The sequence below is a fragment of the Tachypleus tridentatus genome, chromosome 7 (assembly GCF_004210375.1).
Source record: "Tachypleus tridentatus isolate NWPU-2018 chromosome 7, ASM421037v1, whole genome shotgun sequence".
Classification (NCBI taxonomy): domain Eukaryota; kingdom Metazoa; phylum Arthropoda; class Merostomata; order Xiphosura; family Limulidae; genus Tachypleus; species Tachypleus tridentatus.
The window spans coordinates 184,508,010-184,534,227 of NC_134831.1; the positions used below are offsets into that span (position 1 = coordinate 184,508,010).

Consider the following 26,218-nt stretch of genomic DNA (forward strand, 5'->3'; position numbering starts at 1 on the left):
GGTCTGATTCCTCATGTTGGGTAGAGTGTAATATAGCCCTTTTTGCACTTGTGCATTAAGAAACAACAGCATCTGATAGTATCAGCTATACCTTGTTTTCTTTTTAAATGTACACACACACAGATATACCTAGCCTGTAGAATACTTTGTATGCAAGTTAAAAATTACCCTTGCCTGAAAAGTAGAGCTCAAAAATAAACTTGAAAGTTGGGTCATATTATGTGGTGATAGCCTTAAAATAAGATTTATTTAGTTATTTTTACAAAGTGAATTATACTTAAAACTTGTGTGTTTGAACTGCAAGTGAAGCACCTTCTTTCCACACTTATGATTTGTGTGAATGAACTTGTAGGTACATGTTAACAAACTTAAGCAGTTAAACATTCTATACATAGATAGTTTTCTTATTTTATTAGCCTAAGTCACAATACCTATTAAACCCACTCGTGTCATGAGGCAATGGGATTAATGTGTCATCAGGACTTAAGGGTAGTTTACACATTAAACTCACTCATATTTATGTGCCATTAAGACAGGGGTTAGCAACCCTTCAAAGAAGAAGTCATTTTTTTGCTTTTGTTTAAGACCAAAGCATTTTGAGAGTAAAATTATGTCCTAATGGTCTAACAAAAAAAAAAGTGTTCACTTCCACCAGTAGTATTAACAATTCTTACCCTAGTGCCAACCACATGTTTCTTTTTCTTAACCCAGGTGTCTAATATTTATATGGATAACTATACTATGTTTCATTAGCTAATTGAAGCCATTTATAATAAGTGCTCCCCCAAGTGTGTCATGTGGCAGCAAATGGGTTAAATATCCTGTTAGTGGAATAAAAAGAGGTTGAGAGATTTAGAATTTCTCATGTTTAAAGTGTTCACTCACAAAGAATTAATGAATCTGGTAAAATATGACTTTCCATATTTAAATGGTTAGAAAAACTTACTGTGGCAAATAACAGGTCTTATTTTTAGTTAATTTTTTTGCAGTGGTTTTGCTTCTTGTTTACTGATATCAGACACCCCTCCCCCCACTGGCGCAGCGGAATGTGTGCCGACTCACACTGCTAGAAACCAGGTTTCAATACCTGTGGTGAGCAGAGCACAGGTAGCCCATTGTGTAGCATTGTGCTTAATTTTAAATAATAAATCAATCAACTGATATCAGCTTGCATGTTCATACTCTGTAAATCAGCTCTCTTTAGAAAAGATAAAGTTGTAAGGAAATGCTTTTTTTTTCTGCTTCCTTTCCATTGACAGTTAGTATTGTCATTCTCAATCAATTATAAGTTGCTTTAAAAAGAGAGAATGTGTACATCTTATTCATTTGTGGCTTCCTTGTTTCCCTTTTGAAATCTTATTTCATGAACCTATTTCAGGCTATCTGTCACTTACCAACTTTTGATCATTTTTTATGGATTTGCTTCAGGTCTTCACTATTTGTTGACTCAGAGTTTTCTTTCTTTGACCTGTTCCTAGTCTTTTATTGTAAGCTATTGCATAGTTTTGTTTCACAAACTATTCTAGGTTTCCTGTCATGTACCAGCTTGTGATCTTTCATGGATCTGTTTCTGATATTCATCATATACTAACTGATGGTTTTCTTTCATTGACCTACTTGTGATCTTTTGTCACAAATTGATGCTTTATGAAAGAACCTATTCCACATTTCCTGTAAACAATGTACAAGCTCATGGTTTTCTTCCTGGAGCTGTTTAAGGTCTTTTGTTGTGTATTAACTGTTATGCTCTTAAATGGACCTACTCTTGGTCACTTGTGTACTGACTTGTGGTACAATTTCACAGGTCTGTTCCATGTGTTGTCTTATGTGTTAATCTGTGTCATCTTAAATGAACCTACTGTTTGTTTTCATGCATTGATCCAAGATATTCTTAAGAATGATGAACCTAGAGGTTTTAGGAAAGAAGCCGTTATTTTAGTTGTTGAAAAAGGAAAATTTTAGCATGTGAAATATGAAAATTGGAGGGAAATTGTTCCTGCAGACAGATAGTGAATTATGCTAATTTAATGTATTAACATGGAAATAGCACAGTTTGACTTCTTTCACAGATTATTTTTGTTTTATAATTATATTGAATTAATAGTAAGCAAGCTGTTAAATACCATCATCTGGCTGGTTCCTGTTTATCTTGTTGCATAAATCCTATATTATAGATTGTTTCATGTCTAATATTTTAAAGCAAAAAACTTGTTTTCTGTTGATACATTGAACAGTAAGAAAAAACAATATTTGCTGTCTGTTACTACTCTAATATTATAATAATAGTAACATTTATTATCATAAATATGTTTGATAAAAAGAAATGTACCATAGGCCTATCATAACTGTTGGTACCTTGCTGAATGGTTAATTATTTCAGGTTTGAAACACAATTTGATAATTTCAGTCCTTGCTAAATTTCAACAAATGAAATGTGACATATATCTGAGGCAGATCTAGGATAGTTAACTGTTTGATTGTTCAAATGATGAAATAGATTTTTTTAATTCAAGTGATATTTTTTCATAGGCTTGCATCTGGACTTCTATTGCGTGCCAATTTGTTTTATTTTGAATAGGCCTGCTTTTGGTCTCTTTTATGTAGTAGTTTGTTTCACCTTAAACAGGCCTGCTTCTGGTTTCTTGTTCTATGTCAATATGTTTCATCTTAAATAGGTCTGCTCCTGGTCTCTTACTTATAAATCATGGTATTCTTTCTATGGGCCTGCTTCTGGGTCTCCTGTTATGTACCACTTTGTTTCGTCTTAAATAGGCCTGCTTCTTGTCTCTTACAAACTAAAGCATGTTGTTCTTTCATTAACATGGTTCTGGTTTTCTATTATGTATTAACCAGACTGTTTCATTTTAAATGAACCTGCTCTTAGCCTTTCCTTAATTTATAAGTATGTTTTTTTGTGTAGTTTGGCACCAGAAGAATGATGGATTGCCATGGTGCAGGGAAGAGCTATATCATACAGTATGAGTTTTAACAGGGGTGCACTACTCAGTTTTTCACTGGGGCAAATTTGGAATGTGATGGAGCTTCTTGGAACTATAATATTTGTTCCTATGAGCACTTTACATTTTCTACTAACTCTAAAGACTAACAACATTTCTGTGCATAAACTCTTAAATTTAGTAACAGACAAAAATGATTCCATCAAATTAAAGAAACAACTTTCAACTTTGTATATTGTAATTTCATGCCACAGGCCATACAGAATGAGCTGGTTGATCAAATGAAGGTTGTATGTTTGCATCTCTGATATGTGATAAATATAAATTAATGATTACATTCTGCCATTAATTAGTACCATTTTCCTTGTATTTATTTGAACAGATATTTCTGGCAAACTTAGAATTTGGGACACTACTCAGAAAGAACATATCCTGAAAAATGAGTTCCAACCATTTGTTGGTGAGGTCAAAGACTTGGCATGGTCACCAGATAATCAAAGGATCATTGTTGTTGGAGAAGGCAAAGAAAGGTGTATTTCTGATTAGCCATTAAAGACTCGCACGTAAAAAATTTCATATACTTTAATACATAGGTCTTTTAAATAATTTTCAATTAAATTTTAATTTTTGGTTTTTGTATTTAACTCATGATTAACCATTTTGTTATCATAGGCAATTCTGAAAGTAGTGAACTTGTTTACTAATTAAAAAGAGCAGTGTGTAATCTGATGGTACAATAAGTTTTTGTCAATAACACCTGTTATCAAGACAGTTACCTGATCATCACACCTTGTTAAGTGTGGATATCTTTCACCATTTCTTTTAGGTTTGGCCATGTGATCATGGCAGAAACTGGGACATCCGTTGGTGAAATTGCTGGACACAGTAAAATGATAAATTCATGTGACTTTCGTCCATGCCGTCCATTTAGAATCATTACAGGAAGTGAAGACAATTCAGTGCAGATCTATGAGGGTCCACCTTTTAAATTTAAACACACACTTACTGTAAGCATAGAGTTGTCATTTGAGTGGATGCTATAACTATGAACTTAGTTTTAAGCAAAACACAGATAAAAACTAAACATTAATATTAAATATCATTAACTTTTCATAGTTGTTTTACTCTTTCTTAGCTCAACTTATTCTAAAGCAATTTTAGTTTCCTCCATTACTCACATTGTGTTATTTCAGTAGCTGTAAGCTTCATGGTATCCTGGTTGTTTGGTGTTAAGCTTATAATTCTGAAATTTATGGATTGATTAATGTGATGGACACAGCATGGTTAGTCTGTTTAAAACAGCATTAAAACTTCATAACAACATTGTTGCTATAAAGTAGAAGATATTCATTGTTTTAATAATTAATTAATAACGCAGAGTCAACAATAAAATCACAAATCGAAAGCTTAAATAACACTGAGTACAGTCTTATCTCATTTCTTCCATACCTTATTAAAAAAAAAAACATTGAAGTTCATAAAGCAAAAAAAAATGAAATGCATTGTTCAAAGCATATTATATTTTGTAGGCTTTAAATCTTTTTTAAACAATTGTGGAAAGCTTACTTGTATGAGAAACAGGTGAATATTTATAACCATAGACAGTTCTCAGAAGCTGGAAACTTGTTTCAATCACATAAAATCTGGGGTGAAAGAAAATTAGTTACTTGAGTTACACTAAGGAAACTAGCAGTATGAAGTTTGCTTATGTGTACGTCCTATCACCTATATGATACTTAAGAGTTTGAAAAAACAGAAGCATTTGTTATAGTTGAGTACTTCTATAAATTTAGATAAAACAAAACAAAATAGTGTTGTCTTAACTATTTTAGAGCAGTGCTTATTTTATTTAGGCTTTGAACAACTGACATATAAGTATTTTATAAATGAATCTACCTGACATAGATCCATTATGAGAATAATTAATATACTGAGAAAAGTTGTTAAGACCTTTTGATATAAAAATGTTATTTAAGAACTTTTTTGTGAAAACCTTTGTTAAATAATTTTTTTCTGTTGGGGTAAAGAAGTATGTGGATATGAAATAATTCTATAGAATATACAGTCAGTAGCAGACTGTGTTATTATGTAGGGTAATGTACTCATTTTGACATTTTGCTATAAATTACAAAGCAATAGAGCCAAAATAGGACCTCATGTAACTACTAGGGTGACGTAAAAAATGTATGCCTAGGTATTTCAGAATCTTTGTTATAGTGTATGATATAAGCATTTATACTTTGCATGAAGACCTAAGTCTTCAATCTTTTTTGTTGAAACATTGTCCTGTATTTTTGGGTGTGACAATGAATGAGCTGTGTTCTTACCTTGTCTTTGCTAATTAGTTCATTTTTATTTTGTTGATAACTTCAACAATTTAAAATTAAATGCTGTGACCATTTTAACACTGAAATTTATTTGTAGTGTAAATTAATTTTTTTTTAAAATTTAAACTATAGATAGACAACACATGTCAATGTTTCTATCAACTAGTACTTTTCTTGTGTAGATGAGTGGGAAAGGGATGTATATGCAATTTATTTTGTGGTTTTTTATTACATTTTTAGTCCAGCTTTTTATAAAAAGACAATTTCAATAGATATGTTACTTTTTACAATGTTATTACTTTGTTTCTTTATCAGAATTAAAATCTTTTTTTTTAATATAGCTCAGTATATGTTGAAAACAAAGAACTGTGTGCAATGTTAATGTTTATAATCCTTGTAAATTATATTTGGTTTAGAATTACATATAATTCTTTCAGACGTGCAATATAAACTTTTGTTTCATAGAGCTATGGCTCAGGGGTAGTGCCAACCTCCTGCCAGTTAATTGAGTGCTGTTAATCTGGTTTACAGTTATTATTTATATATCAGAGGAAGAGTTTGTTCTCTATTGTTGAGCACTAGTTGTCATGTAACAGATAATTACAGTACACAATATCATTCATGTTATCGTGCTTTTAATTTTATGCTAGTTCACAGTTGAAATGTTCATTTGTGTTTGTTTATGTGTAGGACCACACTCGGTTCGTTCAGAGTGTTAGGTATTCTCCAAATGGAGAGCTGTTTGCCACTGCAGGGTTTGATGGAAAGGTAAGTTTGTCCCTAACTTATAAAAAACAGAGGATAATATGAGTGGAATTGCTTTAAATTTTAAAGCATAATGTCACCAAATGCATTTTACTTTTAAAATATTTTTGAAACTGATAAGATATTCTTGCAGACAAATTAATGGTGTAATATGGTAAAATATTGATAGTTTTGTTACAGTTTTCTGTAATTTGCAATTAGTGATTGCTGCCTTGCAAAAGCACTTACCAAAGGAAAAGTTAGGCAAATTAGTAAATAGCATGTGGATAGAGTAATGATACCTTATTGATTCAGTAACAACTGAAAATGTTTCCAAAATAATATTTTCAAATCTTATTTTATTTATTACTAGCTGGAATACCCCTCCTGGGGATGGAAATTATGTAAATTCATGATAAATGATAGGTTATTTTAGAACGTAAAAAGTTGCTTCTTTTATGTTTAATTGTAAAAAATGTAAAAACATCTATAAAAATTGAAAAGCACTAAATGGTAAACTGTGAATTTACAGGTATTCTTGTATGAACCCAACATACATTCATGTCACATTTGATGAAGGTTGATCAACAGGAGGCATAGTAGTAGTAAAAGGTGCAAAAATGAACATAAAAACTGTAAAATTCAAAACTGAAAATTTGAATTTATCTCTTCATGGATCCAATGATGCTCCATACAAACTTGATAAAGATTTGTCTACACCCTACAAAGTACTTATGTGTATATACAACACATAGTACTTTTTTATCTATGTATAGTATTGTAGTAAAAGTTTTAAAACAACATAGACTGGTATAGCCTGGAGGTTAGGGTGCTCAACTCCCAATATGTGGGTCACAGGATTGAACCCATACACTGAACATATTGCTTTTTCAGCAATGGGATCATTATAATGTGACAGACAGTCTTGCTGCCTATTGGTAAAGAGAACTGATAGTTAGTAGTTTTGACTAGTTGCTTTTTCTCTAGTTTATCACATCAGAATTAAAGACCCCCAAAGGCTCAACAGTAAGTCTGAAAACGTATGTTAAAAACTATTTTTTGATATCTGTGGCAGTCATAGCATAGGCAGCTTGTTGTTTAGCTTTGAACAACTAAACAAACAAGTCCAAATTATGGCAGATAGTCCTTGATCAGGCTTTTGCAGAATTCAACAAAAACAAACTAGAGAATAGTTTTTTTTTATTCTATGATAGAATGCAATATCACAAGCAAGGTGAAAAAGGTCAGTTTTGTGTGAAGTTTAATATCTGTATTAACAAGATGAAGTTTGATAAAATGTATTGTCATGGAGAAGAAATAGTTTAATATTTTTGTGACATTATGTATGTTTACTTATTGTATCACATGTATTTCAATGTTGTTGTACCCATGTATAACTTAGAGATATTGTGGTAAGGTTTTAAATAAGCTAAAAGTGAGGCTGCAACTTGTATTCTGCTCATTAGACACTGTTTTTTGGACAGGAAATTCACAGTGGCAATTGCCATGGTATTTTTCAAAATGGCTGGTTAGCCCTCAAAAAATTACCAAAATATTTGAGCATGATAGTCACCTTTCAGTATCCCTTTGGTTGTTGTGCCCTTGTGATCTAAATTTGTATCATATACTACAGTAAAGGGAAAGACACTGGATGGTACAGCCTACATAAACAATCTTGTAATAATTAATACATCACATAGAATGCATGTAGTGGAAGGAGTGTTTTTTTTTGTTTAGGCTGTGAAACATTTGCACAGTTTGTTGACTCGTACCATACTAGAGGCTCTTAGTGGTAGCAAGCAATTCAAATTGGTATTCAAACAACAAACCTGCAGAGCTTATACAAATATTCACAGTGACAGCAGTATGTGACGGTCAAAGTCAGCACTTACATATGCTGGTGAAAGTGAAGTTTCGTTGGTAAACATGTAGATTACATACTGAATTTTTAGAAAATGAAAGAAAATAGGATATGTCAGTAATCTGGTTCAATAAATGTTATGTGCAAACCCACCAAAGGCTTAGGCCTGCTACATTAGCTATCAATGTTTAATATTACCGAATTATCAGTGTAGCAAGTTCCACGATGCATTGTGTGAAGACGTGTGATTTATAGGTCATGACCATGTGCTGCACTGTTTATGAACAGTAGTTTATATTAGATATGCAAGAAATTATTATTAGTAGTAATGTTTGGAAGTAGAACGTCAACCTTAAGTCATTGCATTGTGTCTGTCTTTCTGTCAAGATTTTCAAAGGGCTGTTCTTTGGAGACTCTGTAACTGATTTTCATCAGTCTTGGTCAAGCTGTCAGACATGCTGGTGTTGACTTTTGTTGACAGGAATGAGGTCTTTTAACACTCCTACGAAAAGTGGGGCTTAATAGGCCCCAGAGCAACTTGAAAGGTTATTAATATTAGGCTAATAATTTTGTATTTAAATGAAATTGCCATTTAAATCCATTAATGAATGGATTAACGAGATTCTTACTGTCCCTATCTACTATCTAGCAAAACCACAGCCAGGGGAACGGGCTTGGAGAAATCAGGACTAGAAACGTCTTTTCATAGGAGTGTTAAATGTCTCCTCCCAGGGATATTGTCTGATCATTCTCAAAGTTAGATAAGTTTAAAAAATGGATAGAAATGCATGAAAATTGCATACAGTTTTTATGTCAAAGGTTATTTATGGACAGGAGGAAGCAAAGGCTAGAAATCTTATAAATCATTTGTTCTCCTTATGTGTAAATCTGATATTTATCAAAGTTTGACTAATCAGTAAGTGGATAGACATGCCTGAAATCAGTTTGATTTCTAGTGTCACTGGAGATTAAATCCTGGAAACATTTAAACTGCTTCTCATTTTAAGCAGTTTGTTTGATCTTTCTCAAAATTATATAAATTAATAGGTGGAGAGTAGTGCTTAAAGGTTGTGTGTTTTTCAGGTTAAACATCATTTGAGGTCAGGAGTAAGCAAAGAGTAAGAACCTTGTTAAGATCACATGTCATTTTATATCAATGTGATACCTCATTTTTAAATCTTAAAATTATTGTACTGTCACTTAATAAGTCTAATTGGTTAGGTCTTTTTCCCCAACTTGTATCATGTGGAAGGATTTGTTCAAGTAACTCATCACAACTTCATTTTATGTCAGTGGAGTTCTTGTTGATTTGATTTTTGTTTGAGTTGTTACCCAAAGTTCTGTCTGTGTTCAATTCCTAATGTGCTTTTCATACATGGATTATAGGTTTAGTGTCTTTAATGTGGTGAATTTCACCAAGATGATCATTACCTGGTCAGTTTTTATTTATTTTTTGTTTATTTGTGTCAGTTGACCTGGTGCTGATGCCATGTGTTGCTACTAACACTCACCCATGTACACTTACCATCTTATAGCTAAGAATGACTGCTAAAAGGAACATATATTTTATGTTTGTAGCATTACTTGTACTCATCCTTAGTTCCAATTATTTAGGCATCCTCTAACTTTTGTTTGCTCCTTCTACCTCATTATTTACTCTCGTATATGACTTTCACAGTTTTATCCACATTTTGTCAGATTTTTAAAGCCATGTCAGAGTGAAGTGCAGTCAGTACCTTTTTTCAAAGTCCTTTCTTCTGTATGATTGCTTTCAATTATTTTCCATCTTTTCTATGTCATTTACTGACCTCTGGTGTCTATCTAGTCTAGTCCTGTACGTCATGTTGGTGCTTTATCTGTTTAAGAACAATGCTGTTAGACCTTACTTCCCTCAATTTTATAATTATAATATACATAGATGTATTGTAATGGACAAATCTATTGGTCATTTTCTAAGCTGAGGTTACAGGTATCATTTGTCTTTAATTTTGTGTCAAGAGAGAATTTGTTTTCCCCACAATTATGCCTTTTTTCTAATCTAAGGGATATTAACATTCCCCGTACATGGGTACGTTAATAAATTAATGGTTTGAGAATGAAAGTAAACTGAGATTTATATCTCTGTACATCTTAGTGTGAAAGATGGTAGTTGGAATCTTACAGATCATCTTAGAACATGTGGATAAAGGGCCTATTTTATGAAGGAGAATTTGGTAGCCATCGTGAAAAGTCTTATAAGATCATGCAAGAAAATGAGTGGAGAAAATTTGAGAGATACGTTGTGAACTAAATTATTTAGTTATCATTATGGACACTGTAAAGGTTTTTGAAACTCTCTGTTATAGGGAAATATCTATTTTTTCTTTTGGATATATTCTCCTCACATAAATCCTGAATGACTCTGAGTACGTTTCCATTGTGGAATACTTGTTATAATTTAAGATTTAAAATGTAGTTTGCAAAATAAAGAATTTCACATTTTTTATTTCATGTGATTGTCACAGTTTTTGGTTTTTTTTGTAGCTATTTTTATATAATGCAAAGGAATACACTCAAGTTGGAGAGGTTGGTAATCCTGCCCACAGTGGAGGAATATATGGTGTAAGTTTCTGTTTGTTCATTTCATTTTTGAACTAACTACATTGGTTAACAATAATAACTGTTACTAGTCATTTTATTGTGCAGGTGATTGTTAAAGAAACTTTTAAAATTTTTCTATCTCCAAGTTCAAATGAATTTCTTGTGTTTTAGCTTGTGACAAATTATTACTGTATGTACAAAAATGTTAAAATATGAGAGCTGTATAGGTCAGTCAATATCCTAACATTTTTGGTTTTTCATTGTGTGTTATAAACAGGTGCTAAGAGATGTATGAAATACATGAAACTGTACTCCAAAGAGGTTTCTTCTTTGGATAAAACTTTGTTTTAAAGCATTTAAAAAAATGTGTTGTAAATAGGTGGCTTGGAGCCCTGATAACAGAAGATTACTGACAGCATCTGGAGATAAAACATGTAGATTATGGGATGCAGGAACAATGTCTCTTGTTTCGTAAGTACATTATTTATGCATATTGCCAGATGTAAGAACAATGTCTTTAATTTCATAAGTACATTATTCATCAACTGTGTGATGTAGGAAAGATGTCCATTGTTTAGCTTGTGCATTATTCATTGACTGTGTGATGCAGGAACGATGTCCATTGTTTCACTAGCACATTATTCACGCTGACTGTGTGATGTTTCACTAGTGCACTATTCACACTGACTGTGGGATTTAGGAACGATGTCCCATGTTTCTGGAGTGTATCAGTCATATCTAATAATGTGTGACGTAGGAACGATGTCCATTGTTTCATTAGTGCATTATTCACGCTGGCTGTGGGATGTAGGAATGATCATTAGGTTTTAATTATTTCATATTGTAAGATGCCTTATGCACTTTACGATGATAGAAGTTTTTAATACTTGTACTCTTGAAGTATGTTTATTTTTATTAAGTTAATTTGAATACCACTAGTTATTGGCTTATAAATGTCTTGTTTTTTTAGTTAATTATTGTTTTTAATTCTCATTAACCAAACTTTTTGACTAATTTGAAAACACTGAAATAAGATGTATAATTCTGAGAAAGATGGTTTATTGGATTCAAACCTTGGATTTTAAGAAGAGAAGTGGATATGCTATTCAGTAAACAGAATTGTTGCCCTTCAACAATGACTTTTATCAGCTACCAAAAATATCTTAATATGATTATCTAAACATTTTCTGCTTGTTTAATGAAATAACTAGATCTATAAATTATTAAATTGTTTTTTGTATTGAAGTATATTGTAATATATGAGGACTGTCTCATGATATATTGTAGGTAGGAATCTTAACTAATTTGTGTGTTTAATGTTTTTGTGTAAAAAATTCTGGATAACATACTTTGCTAACCCCCACCAACATATGCATAATTATTGTTTAGCAACAAAACAAGCCAACATGGAAATTCATACTTTGCATAGATGTTTTTAGAAAATAAGCCTGTATTTGGTGTCATTTTAATAAAAATATGGGTTTTTAAATATACTGATAAGCTAATGTAGTATTGATCAGGATATGTGTCATTTCTAAGCAACATTAGAACGTACCAATAAATCAGTAATATTCCTCACTATTTGGAATAACTGTTTTACTAATTAAAACAGTTAAAACGACTGTACGTAGGTCAGCTAGGGTGGTAGATACTGCTGAGATGGAGTGTGTAAGATATGACATTTTTATTGTTGTATAGAGAATTTACTTTTGGAAAGGATATATTGGATCAACAAGTCAGCTGTCTTTGGCAAGGAAATTACCTTTTATCTGTGTCTCTATCTGGTTTTATCAACTACTTGGATATTAACAACCCTTGCAAGCCTCTTCGTATTATCAAGGTCAGTGAATATAACAGAAAATAACTTGCTGTTACTGAATTGTTAAGAAGTAGCTATTGTGGAATCTGTAACTTGTGTGGTGTTTCTAATTAAAACTGAGCCATTCAGCTTAGCAAAAGTTAACTTCAATAGAAGTTTATGTTAGCTGTTTAATAAATTCGTGGTTTGCGATGTAATAAAGTTGGTCATTTAAATATGCACGATTTTCTTGATTTTTTTATTTTGGCTCTCTCTTCAGTTTTTGTTTACTAAAATGGATTTAGGTAGAATGGTTTTTATTATCATTCTTATATTTTGGGATTTTTTTGTTTTTGTTTTCTTTTTAAGATTGCTTTAAGCTCAATGGTGCTACTTAGTTATATTGTTGTCTTAGAGATAAAATACTGACTTTTAACAATATGAAATTGTATAAAATATTAAGTGTATTTTAATAATTTAGAGGTGAAAAGTTTCCACAAATAATTACGGTGGTAAAAATATGTGTTTTGTTAATAAACAGATTAAAAATAATTTATATGTGGAAACTCAACTGAGATGCTGGGTGGTGTCCCTGATGAAGCTGCTAGGCATTGTATTGAATCATAAGTAAATTTTGTAGAGTAATACAAGATTTGTTTATGCAAAAAAGGTTTGTGTGTGCATGCTGTTTAGAAATGAGATTACAGCATCAGTCAGCACAATATATTAATATTGAAAAACAAAAATCTGTTTTTGATGTGGCATTCACATTATGTATCTAAAGTTATGTTTGAGAAGTGAATATCTATCTAAAGTTGTGCTTTTAAAGTTATATTTAGAAAATGTATCTTAACTTGTGTTTTGGAAGTTATATATAGAATGTGTTTTAAGTTGACATATCTGAATTATCATTAAACACAAGATGTTTTTCTTTCTAGGGTCATAAAAAGTCTATCACATCTATTGGGCTCTCTTTGGATAAACGCACGTTGTACACTGGCAGTCACGATGGCTGTGTTAATATCCTTTAAGAGTAACTTAATATGGATTATATAAATTAGCTTATTATTTATTTACATTTGTATGTATAATTTCTTGTATGATCTTGGAACCTAATATTAGTGGATATAGAACTATTATTTAATTTTCTTGTATATTATTTTGGAAACTGAAATAGGATGATGATGGTACTGTCATTTAGTTTCTTGGGTATAAGATTGGAAATTGAAATGGGGTGGTGGTACTATCATTTAAGTTTTAGTTTATGATCTTAGAGATATAAATGGAATGGTGGTGGTACTTTTGTTTATTTTCTTGTGTATAATATTATAAACTAAAATTGGGTGGTGGTGGTACTACTATTTCTTGTGTATTACCTTGGAGCTTGAAATAAGGTGGTGGTACTACTATTTCTTGTGTATTACCTTGGAGCTTGAAATAAGGTGGTGGTACTACTGTTTCTTGTGTATTACCTTGGAGCTTGAAATGGAGTGGTGGTACTACTGTTTCTTGTGTATTACCTTGGAGCTTGAAATGGAGTGGTGGTACTACTGTTTCTTGTGTATTACCTTGGAGATTGAAATGGGGGTGGTGGAGGTGCTGTCATGTGATTTCTTGTGTACAGTTTGGATACTAAGGAGGTTATACTTTCATTTAATTCTTTGGATATGATCTGGGAGACTGAAATGGAGCAATGGTATAGTCATTATTGATTACTGTTTTCCACAAAAATTCATAATAATTAAATATGATTTACATACATGTTCTAATTAATTTGTGTCAATATGTTTTATTATTCACTAAATGACCATTTTGATTTTTTACTTTACACCACTGTTGTCATGTAGAATATTTGTTTGCTTTTTCGTGTTAAGAACACACTTTGTAAAGATCTCATTACAAAGTTTGTCTGAAGAGACGTATTTTCCTCGTAAGATACGTAGTATATCTCATCAGTAATTAGCATTTAATTTCAGTATTTATAGTAATTTTGTCCACGTTTTTGGTGCAAATTCAAATGTTGTCATTAACTCTACATTAAGCAGAGATGTAGACCCTTAAGCAATTAGGTGCATAAATAGTTTGGAAAAATCTGACAGGGTAGGACTGTTTGTAATTGAAGGATTAAATTGACATGGATATATTATTTTCTGTGGTAGCTTGAAGAGGACCATTATACTAGTGAGGTATTAAAGATAATCTCAGTTTTCAAAGTCAAGATAAATGATGAACATTTAATTATTTTTCTCACATGTATAATGGTATTGATACCATTACCTGAATCAAATGAAGTTATGTATATAAAAGAGCAGTTTGTATTTTAAGTTTTCTATGCTTAACCAAGTGACTGGTAATATAGTAGTTCTGAGTATTTGAAGCTTTAGTCAATTAGATTATTTTATTTATACTTTTTGTGGAAGGAGCAATAAACACAAGACAGTCACAACTTTTATGTATTTTATTGGAATTTCATTTGTTTTGTAGATCTTCCATAGCAGCAGGATTTAAAGATATGTGAACTTCCAAGAATCCTGATTTCTATGTATAATATGATCATTTTTATTAATATCTTACTAACATGAAAGAGAACGTATAAATTTCAGAAACTTTCTGCTATTAGAAGTACTAAGGCTCAAAAACACGCCAAGCTGCTATTAGAAGTACTATGGCTCAAAAACACGCCAAGCTGCTATTAGAAGTACTATGGCTCAAAAACACGCCAAGCTGCTATTAGAAGTACTAAGGCTCAAAAACACACCAAGCTGCTATCAGAAGTACTAAAGTGTACCTTTACAGAACAGATAAAGATTGAAAGCTGGTAGCAAAGATTTTTGTTCTTGTCAAACACTACCTCTGAATAAGTTAGAATTGATGTGTGATAAATGTTTCTTCGGTACATAATAAAACAGCTGTAGTTTACTGTGAAGTTGGTGGACTGTGTAACCACCAAATGGAACATAATTTGCAGATGTCAAACGTAGACAACATCGAAAAAGAAATATGAAAGAATGTCTGTTAGAGATATTACTGTTGTTTTTTTCTATTTATGAATTTGCAACTTATTATATGGTTTATGCATAAATTAAAGGAAATTACGCTTAATTGCTGTGTAGTGAAGTGTGTGTTTATTATGTTGTTGTGACAAAAGAAAACAAACTTTGAATTACAGGTGTTTGTAATTAACTTTTTGCATGAGCTTGTATATGGTTGTTAAGTTTCACGAGATGGTTCTTTGACTCACATTGCACCATTCTGGGATGTTTCAACTGGAGATCACGATCGAGTGGAAGGTCCAGGGCACGCTAACCAGGTTCAGGATATGACAGTAGGAACTGATGTTACTTACACTTGTGGACTTGATGATACAGTTCGTGCTATTGACGCCATAACGAACCGATATAAGTAAGTATCATTATCACAAGAGTGTATCCTGTTTAAAGTGTAGCAATAAAATAATCACCATGTTGTTACTTAATTGGTATCAGTTTTATTGCCACTGTTTCTGTGTGTGCTAGCTTGAGTGAAGAGTATTATTCTTAATGGAGGTACATGGAAATCTAAAATTATTCTAGCAATAAAGCTAGAGGAAAACCTACCTTTACCTACAAGATAATAATGAAAAAAAAATATTTCTACCAATTTTACCATTATGGATTCTCATTGATGCTACTGTAAGAAATTGATGTCTTAATAGTGTACTCACAACTCTGAGAAGGTTTATGTCCATAGTAGAGGACACGTACACTGCCACGTTTTTTTTTTGTGCATAAAGCTAATTATTCTCGCTATTATTATGTTGGAATTTTAAAATTTTGCATGTACTTACATGTTTTATTTTAAAATAATTCAGAAGTCACAATTTGGTTGTGACTTGTATGTTGCTTTTCTGAAAAGTAAAGTTTATCTTTCGATATTAATTATAGACGATGCAGACAGTGAACAGCCTTTCCATTTGATGAATTAGATTTAACTTTTTTACATTTTAGTACACTGGAAGTAAAGACTGATTCTCAGCCTAAAGGAATTGCTGCTACTGATGGTGATGTTCTAATTGTTGCAGAATACAATGATGTAAGTTGATTTTAATTAGATCATTGTATTTGTAGAGTAGACGAGACTGAGTTAACTTATTCTTTGACTGAGAATGAATAATTACAGAAGTGTTGGTTTAATATCAGCCAGTAACTACAATTATATTTTTCCAAAAGCTACTGCATTGTCTAGGTAAGAGTGTTTATAAAAACCAAAGCTGGGATATGTCATCCTTTAGGTTATTGCTGGAATGAATTATTCTTCTGGACAAAGTCTTGGGAGGTACTGTAATTTCTGAAAGAAGTAGCATGCCAATTTTTTTCTGCTTAAACTGAGTGAGCTGTCCTGTTTATTGGGGCTAGTTTATTGTTTGTTGGAAGTATGTTTTTCTGAAGGTCAGTTCTAATGGTTGCTTATCTAAATTATTGTTTAGTTCATTGTGTTTAATTTTCCAATAATTGTGCACTTGGAAGGTTTGGGATGAATGGTGTTGAAGTTAAAGAAGACAGGTTTTGTTACTAGCTTGTAAAACAAGCTAGATTGTATATTATGTCCTTATCAATTGTTAATGTAATGTCAAGAAAATCTTATGTCCCTCTTGTTATCTGAATGATTCAGGGAGAACTGGATGTTGGGGTGTATGGAAGTTAGAAGGTTGTCTATTTCTAGTATTACCGTGTCTTGTATATACCAATATGCACAACAGAAATTAAATAATGACTTTGACCTTAGACAAGGGGAATTCTTCATTGGGTTTGGACTGAAATTCTCCTTTTCCATTTCTGAATTGGAATTGTCTTTAAGTTGACTCTTCAAGTCTAATCTGAGATGACCTTTTCCTGAGATGGTGATTATTTTTCCAGAGGAAAACATGATTTAAACATTCTTTAATAATATTAAAAAGACTAGATATCAATTTTTTTATTTGAACATCCAGTAACAAGCTGAATAGATTGGATATTGAGTTTTTTATTTAAACATTCATGTGGTTCTGTTTCATATCCAATGACTCCAACAAAGAAAAGAAAAGTTTACAGTGAACAAAAGTTTAGGTGCGTGTATTAAGAAAGCTTCAGTGATATTTTATCATCTTCAAAGGTTTTGAATTATGCAAGCTGTGCAGTTTGTGTTTATTTCTCTATTATTCACAGAGGTAAAAATGACAAAAACAACATCTTAACACTACTAAACACCAGCAAACATTGTTTGAGGGCATCTGGAATTAACAAACTAGACCCACTTTTTAATAAAACTTAGTACTAAGAAAATGATGTAGTTTTTGTAGTTTTGTCTTTCTTGTTTCTATGCTTTTTGTAGCATCAAAACTTGCTATACTGCTGTGGTTAACTAGGTTATGAACTTCTTAATCTTTACTTGTTTTTATAAAGTTTAAAAACTTGTTATTATACATGTTTTTATTAGTTATATTTTTAGGTGCCAACAACCCCAAGTGTGAGATGCTTGGATACCTAATTTAATTTTATTACTCATCAGGATCTCTACCAACCAATCCTTAAATCTAATTATGTACGCAAAGGTAACACATCACCTATTTCACACGCATGCACATATATACACATTAGTATCCTATTCAGTACAAGAAAGAAGTCGTTGTAACCACAGATGGAAGAACCCTTTGAAAGAATTGAGTATCAATTTTTCTGTATGCTTGTCTGTAAACGTCAGTTACTTACTTAGATGAATATACATTGAAATAATAAATTGTGTTTCACTTCATAAATACACACATAGTGATTTAGGTGGCTTTTTAAGTACAACAAGCTTAACTTTTGCTCAGCCAGTTCTGTGCAGTAGTCATTGTTAATATTCAGATGTTTTTATGGTAGTTTTAAATGAACCATTTTGTTTCTTCATGATCCTTACTGTTAAGTACTACCATGTTAATGGTAAGGCTAAGGAACCATTCTTTTTACATCAAGTGATTGTGTATTACTAATGATATTTTGTGTATAGTTTTAAATGTGATTGTTTTTTGTCTTGGGTAGTGCTATTTTCAATGTTTATCATTTATTTAGTTTTCAAAAATTGTTTTTTAATCATTTGTTTCTGAAGGAAATTTTTTGCTATTTCTCAAAAAATTGAGCACACCTTTTGCACTGATTGTCTGTATATCTGTTAAGGGTTTTCTTGCAGGTCATTGTAGGGTAGAGTTTTCTAAAAACAAATTTCAGATCAAGTTGCATTTTAATAATGAAAGATATGTCTAAGCACTAGTTGGATGCTCAGTTTTATATGTAGGTATTAAAAAGAGAAATTTGTTCATATACACTTGCAATTTACACATTATTGTTGAAACTTATCACAAGCCTTTCAATGAGACCCTTATACCCTTTACTTGCAAAATAACATCTTGAAATGTATAAAGAACACAAATTTGGTAGAAGCCTATATATTTAAAACCAAAACATTGCCACAAACTTTTTGATCCTGTAGTAAAAAACACTTAATACAGAGGCATGAAAATATAATAATTTTCAAGTATTTATGATGCAAGAGAATAATTTATATAATTTATTCATTCTTTATATATGTTCATTATTGATTATTATTAATAGTTTTAGTACATATTGTTTATGTTTTTATTAGTCAGTACACATTGTTTATAAGTTTTGTTAGTATACATTGTTTACATATGTTCAGTATTAGTAAATTACACATTGTTTTTTTTGTGTGTATATTCATTAATAAGTAAACATTGTTTACATATGTTCAATATTAGTTAAGTACACATATGTATTTAATATTATTTTAGTACACATTGTTTATGAATATTCATTTCTGATTTTTGTTTCTGAAACTTTAATTCTTTTTATATTTTGTAGAAAAGAGAAACCTCTAAAAACCTTTATTTATGCAGTGACTCTACTGGGAAGTTGTTATTGAAAAGTAGATTTATTTACAATGTTGAACAGGATCCCTTAAAATATTTAATGGCATTACTACTGCCACATGATTGTCTCAAAATTTCAAGGTACTAAAAGGTACTGATCACTGACTAGCTTACTAAATTTGTAATACTAGTCTCCCCCTTTTTTTTTTTTTTCACTTTTGCTCACAGTGCTATGGTGGTGGGGTTTCTTCCCACATTTGTCTTACAAAAAATGACATCATTCTATTATAACATCATATGGGGTCAATTGTTCAAGGTCCTTCAATGGAACAGCACTAAGTTTACATATTTACACTATTAAAATCCAAGGTATGGTTCCCCATGGTGGACACAGCAGATGGCCCAAAGTGGCTTAGCTTGTTACAGCAAAGTGTGTAACAACACAAAGGTTGTGGGTTATGTTGTACCACAATTACAGAATAATATTTTCATATTGTTTCAATGTGTTCAGCTTATGCTTCAAGGATTATAACAGGTAAAAATTTATTTTTCTCATAAAACAATAATAGTGAAATTCGCTAAGTTTAATATATGTGATTAATATCATGTAACTTTTGGAGTGTCAGTACTTTACTGCTAACAGCATTGAGTTCCTTTACTGCTGCATGCAAATGTCATAAACTCAGACATCAAACAGTATCATCACCACATGATGTCTCAAGTGAAGAGTATTAAAATTGATTTTTATGCTATGATTCTTCATGTGTTGTTAAATATTTGAGATTAAAACTCTTCACTATACATGTTCTACATGTAAAGCACCACAACTGACCTAATAATGTATGATTAAACCATTAAAATAATCACTTATCAAAATTCATTATTTCAGATGGAGAGTATTAAGTATCTAATGCTATTTGTTATTATGCATGGCTAAACCCATGAGATTAATGTTTATTTTCACAAACCAGGAAAGTCGGTTAATTGAATGAATAAAATCTGGAAAAACATTCAAAATTTTTGTAGTTTATGTAGGAACTTGTTTTATTTTGTATTGGATAAGCAGAGAAGACCGTAGAAAGTACTGATTTTTATGTCACCTACAGTGTATTAAAGTGATGTTTCTCCCGTGCTAAAGACGATTTTATTTTGTAACCAAAAAGAAAATAATGACAAATATTTATGTAACTTGTAACTCTGTATATTTTTATGGATATTTTGTACTTGCAACAAGTGTGGGTTTAGTGATTATTAAGAAAAAGGATGTGTGTTTGAAAAATATTTAACATGTTTATCCCAACAGTATTTTTCTTTTTACAGATCACCATAATGGACCATGGCCAGAAGAAGTCCTGTTTACCAGTGGAGTATGAACCAAGCTGTGTTAGTGTTCATCCTGTGGAAACTGATGTGGCTGTGGGAGGATATAAAGTACTGTGTTCTCCTATGACTTTTATTCTGTTTTTTAATTGGTATTGGTTTCTTTTCTGTTTTGCTTTTCCCCTTAATAATTGTGAAACAAGTTTGTCTTTTCTCAATCTTTGATGTCCAACAATGGTCCAAAAAGAGCTTTTGACTTTAACCCTTAAACAGCAGCCATCTGCAACTGATGCTGCTACCTACAACCTTTTGGTTGATGTAATTGTTTTAAATGTTGTTTCATTTTCAACTTTTATATTAGTTTTTTTTGCAACACCTATTTCAGTTCTTCTTCATTGGACAATCCCAACAATATAGACCAGGTTTGAAAAAAACAGTTGAAAAGTTATATTACAAATAATTGCCCTAACAATTAAAACAAGAGGGATGTCTTTTGTTATCAGAGCCCTCTAGTTAAACGGGATATATTCCTATCTGTTATCTTAGAAACTTCTGATGAAAAGAAACCTAACTGTGTAAATAACAAGTACAAGGTAACTTGTAAATCAGTGGAACAAATCAACACACAATAAACTAAAATTTTAATGATTAAGGTTGTTTACTCAATCACCAGTTTGGTGTCCTCACTGATTTTATATTGTTAACAGCTTTTTTTAAGTGAAACGTTTTTTGAAGTAGACACAGTTATATAGCACTTGGTTCACAGGAGTTGAACCTAGAATAAGCAAATGGATAAACTCATTTTAATTCTTGATGAGTTTGTTTACCAATGGTATAAGGTGTAATTTTTGTGGAAGGTTGATATACCACTGTGAGAACAAGACACAATCATTGAGAAATAAGTTTGTATATGAGATGGCTAACTGATTATTTTGTAGTGCAAGTTAGAAATATACATACAATGTGGAAAAAATGTACATTTAACTGATTAAATGAAAATCTTAAAACAAAACTTGTCACACTTGACAGGAGAGCAGCGTTCATGTTGTTGTTAGAAGTAGTGTGGAAGCTGATAGATCCTTAGGGGCTTCTATAAGAAATTTTCAAAAGCAACACTCTGAGAATGTTTTGAAAATAATTTGTATCTTTCTGTGGTTGTGGAAGTCAGCAAGATAGCATGCTGTGTTTCTGTACTTTTCTAGCTTTTACAATGCTCAATATAATCATACAGTTCTCGTAGTCTGTGTGCTTACCAGTGTCACAATATTCAGCTTAAATTATAAAAATTAAAGATTGTTTTCAAACACGTTTTAATATTATTTAATAACTGCAAATTTACAGTATAGTCTTAACTGTTTAGGTCCTAAAACAGACACACTACATGTGTCAGAGTGCAGTACTTGTAATGTCTGATTTGTTAAGCTTTACATTAATAATATATTGTTATAAAAGGATATCTTGGTAAAATACTAATAGGGAGATATCCTCACATGATAAAGATGTTTCTACTTCACTAGATTTTGTTAGTTATCACTGTTAATAATTTATCTTCAAAAGAAATTTTAAGAAATGCATGAGACTTGTGAAAAGATTCCATTTATACAATGTTTCTTCACCTTGTGATAATTTCTAAATAACAATCGAGAAGGAGATTTCAAGCAGCATAATTTATTTCTCCTTTGATGCAGGATCACAAAGTCCATATTTACCTGCTTAATGGATACACACTGAGTCATAAAACCACACTCGATGAGCATCGTGGAGCCATCACAGATGTGGCCTACTCTCCAGATGGTTCTTATCTGGCAGCGTGTGATGGTAACCGAAAGGTCATTCTGTACCGTGCCTTAACTTACGAGGTGAGCATAACTTCATGAGCTGTGAAAGCGAATCATTCATAAAAAAAATTAAACTTGTAGTTGAAAGACAATGTTTACCATGTGTAAAAAGCAACAAAAAAGAAAGTGGTTATATATATATAATTGATCCTGAACACATCAGTGTATAATAGATTAGGGTTCACCTTTCTGTGTTGAGTCTAGTCAGTATAACCATTAGATTCTTGCTCAGTTAATAGTTCCTATATGTTTGAAATCACTCTGACCTCTACATTATGGTCCAGTACACACACCTCTTGTTACTAGTTCAATCAGTAGGTTATAATCTAGCTTAAAGTTCTGGGGTGACATGTTTGTTTACTAGATTGTAGTCTTTAGATATTTAGGTGACTTTTACTTGATATACAAATCAAATGATGTTTTGATTTCCTTGCTTGATGATGACCTATGGTGGTTGAAATATTGTTACTTGTTTCATGTTTTAAATATTTTTTCTACTATATTAAGTTGTAGTCTATCTTATTACCAGCCTAACTTTTCTAGTCTAAGTGAAATTTTTGGTGTGACTAGTGTAACTGTTAAATTATATTTAAGTTGATAATTCCTTTATTATCAGTCTGACTTAAAGGTTCTAGTCTAGTTTGCACTTTTTATACCTTCCAGTTACATAACTTATTTTAGCCTGTTATTTTATCTGTTTTGTTGAGATGACTAAACACTGATTGATTGTCTAGTTTATATTTCATTTAACATCTGTTTGACTTAAACATTATAATGTAGTTTAGAACTTGGCAAACATCAGTGGTGTCTTGGATGTTTACAGGATAAAGCATATGGCCAATTTGTTCAGTTTTACATACACAGTTGGCTGTATCTACAGCAGTAAATAATGGATTCTGACATGTTTATATGTATTTTCTTTGTGTGAATGGGACAGAGTATTGTGTATTGCTGGTATTGTTGTATGGGCATGAGTAGTGAATATTCCATATTCCTACAGTGTTTGTATGATGTTGCAATAGTTTTGTGAGAGCTGTTGTCTTATTGTAGTGTAACAAGAGCTTTTTAAAATTTTATTTGTAGTTGCAGTAAACTAATCGTGAATATGTCAGAAGGGTGTAATCTTTTCTTTGCTCCACTATTGTCACAGATACTTGTTCATTTGTATATTTTGGGGGTTTAATAACAACTAGTGGTCATGAGTGTAAATTGTGTTGTGAAGTTTTGTGATATTAATAAGAAAACATCTCGGTAATGTCAAGGTTAGACCTCTATAGAAGGTAGTGAGTGAACAGTGTATATTTATCTATCGCAAAGATAAAATAGTAAAATTTCAACTTTTCTAATAACATGTTTGTTTGTGCACTATTTCTTATCTCCTCAGAAGTAATGTATAGATAGTGTTCGACATTGTCCACTCTTGTGTGTAATGTTGAATGGCACTGCACTTTATAAAGTTTAGACTTTCAAACATTGTATTTTAGCATCAAGTATTCTTTGTGTGGAATAGGATTCTTAGGTTACGTGGTGAAACGAGTGGGAAGTGATAGTTTAAGGACTGTTCATGTTTATGTAATTTACTATAGTTACAAGTAAGTCTACTAATGTATCAATATCAAGGAGAGAAATATTTGTGTTGGAAATGTTGAACTCTGTTGTTGACAGAAAGGCCTGGTTCACAATGGCGTGCCAGCACATAACACGTACATCAAGAAACCTGTAATATAGACCTAGTTAAAGAGTAATACTAACAATTTTAGAAGAATTATAACCATTCTTACTGTGATATAATGTCAGATAAACTACAAATGTATAGACCACACTCCATAAACATAAGACACAACTTATCAAAATATTTGATACAACAGAAATCTGTTTTCTTACATTCATATTTAACAATATGCTTTGTATATAAGATAATTATTTAAGATTTTCTTATTCATTTACAGTGTGTGTGTGTGTGTGTGTGTGTGTGTGTGTGTGTGTGTAGTGTTTTATATTTTCCATGTTTAGTTGTTAATGAGTGCTGTATGTAATTGTGTGTCACAGCTTGCCCACAATTTGGATTGGTGTTTTCATACTGCTCGAGTCAACTGCATATCCTGGACTCCGGACTCTCAACACTTAGCCACTGGAAGTCTTGATACTGGTATCATCATTTGGAGTGTTGAACAACCAAACAAGCATATAAACATTAAAAGTAAGTAATATGACTGTTAAAACAGAAATACAAAAAAAGTTGTATGTTTTCTCTCTTATTGATTTATTATTATTGGTGGTGTTTGTTGTTATTATTATTAATTTTGTATTATTATTATTATTATGTTGTTAATTCTGTCTTGCTACTTGTTAGTAGTGTTTCTCATTGTTATTACTGTTTCAACTGATAGTTTTGTTTTCTTTAGTGTTAAGGAGATATAATCTGAGAGTTAACTGTTTGCTCTACGTGACATAGAAATGTAGTTGCAGACAAAAATATTGGTACCTTACACTCAGTCGAAATTACTTAAAAGAAAAACATCTGAAATACAAGTAGTGAGTGAACATTAGCCCATAATTGATGTCACAACAAGTGAATACACAGTTTCTGGTATTTTAACCAAACAATCTTTTTTAAAAACTAACTTCAAATATTTGTTAATGACAAAGGTATTGGCATTTTAAATTAAAAAACTGCAAATATCATTGTAAAATGTAACAAAAGTTATTCATTGATTGAAGATGACTTCATGGTAATTATACTGCATTAGAAAGTCAGTAGTATGAAAAGAGGTAATGATGCTGTCTCACATCTGTGGAAGATAGAAAGTTGAGATTTTTCTCAGCTCAGTTTATCCCATCAATTGAGAATTGTTGTTTAGATCTGAAAGTTGTAATAAAAGAAGAGGGCACATGAATTTCTGAAGTAAGAGTACCATTACTTTTATTTTGTACAGTACACTTTAAATGAAATAAAATTTTTGTTTATTGATAGAGACAATTTTTAAGTGTATATTTTGTATTTTTGTTTTATTAAGTGCGATTAAGTTTATGCAATACTTATCCTTATTCTGTTACCTTCACTTTATGATATAATAGGAGCAGTATGCTAATACTTTTGTCTTTAACTGTACACTGTAAAGTTTTCAGTTAACTATGGGACTTACAATGATATTTCTTACTGTTTTTAATGACATTTCCTGATATATGGTGGTATTATTAGGAATGTTTTTTTTAATAGCATTTCTTAATGTGACTAAAGCAGGTGTTATGTTTTACTAGTATGTTTTAAGGTTGTTATTCTTGTCAGTTTCATCAAGTCTGCCAAAGGTTCCACGAACAAAATCCCGTAACTTTTAAAAATAAAAACCTTCTTTGATAAGTTGAATATTTGATTATTACTGTAGAGAATATGCTGTGATATACATTTATCCAAAGGGAATAACTAAAGTTTTTTATAAAACTTTTTTGGCTTTTTTTTGGGGGGGGGAGGGTCAGCTACTTAGCAGTGTTATTTTAGTAATGGGGTTGAACATAACATTTTGAGCAGATTTGCAGTACATAAGACTGATTCATCACTATTTATAAGAGGTTTATTTCTTATTGTAGGTATTTATTTTTATAAGTGTGTAAATGGAAGAAATTGTCAGAAGATAGATTATCTCATGCAAGTTTACTAGTTATGTTCTCAGATGGGAGGTTTGAGGATAAATTTCCCTTCAACTAAACACCAAGATTATGAAAAAAAGTTGTTTATTTCTTAACCTGTTATGTTTTTGTATTTGTTGTTGTCTGAAGTAAAGCTTAAAACTTTTATTGGGAAAAAGAAACCCTGTTCACATGTGCATTGTGCATAAATGGTGCAACACCTTTGTTAGACACTGAAAGGAATTTCTTTTTTTAAATATACCTTACCTGTTTTGTTCATCGT

General features: G+C 31.4%; 1 protein-coding gene across 1 annotated transcript in view; it reads left to right on the forward strand.

Annotated features, from left to right (window-relative positions):
- Window positions 1-26,218, forward strand: part of flr (actin-interacting protein 1 flr) — a 34,418-nt gene that overhangs the window by 7,347 nt on the left and 853 nt on the right. The window contains exons 4-15 of the mRNA XM_076516171.1: window positions 3,340-3,487; window positions 3,784-3,964; window positions 5,975-6,052; window positions 10,413-10,490; window positions 10,849-10,940; window positions 12,168-12,309; window positions 13,206-13,287; window positions 15,516-15,669; window positions 16,254-16,338; window positions 20,471-20,581; window positions 22,159-22,329; window positions 24,358-24,508. Coding sequence (XP_076372286.1) covers window positions 3,340-3,487; window positions 3,784-3,964; window positions 5,975-6,052; window positions 10,413-10,490; window positions 10,849-10,940; window positions 12,168-12,309; window positions 13,206-13,287; window positions 15,516-15,669; window positions 16,254-16,338; window positions 20,471-20,581; window positions 22,159-22,329; window positions 24,358-24,508 — 1,473 coding nt within the window. The remainder of the gene's footprint in view (window positions 1-3,339; window positions 3,488-3,783; window positions 3,965-5,974; window positions 6,053-10,412; window positions 10,491-10,848; window positions 10,941-12,167; window positions 12,310-13,205; window positions 13,288-15,515; window positions 15,670-16,253; window positions 16,339-20,470; window positions 20,582-22,158; window positions 22,330-24,357; window positions 24,509-26,218) is intronic.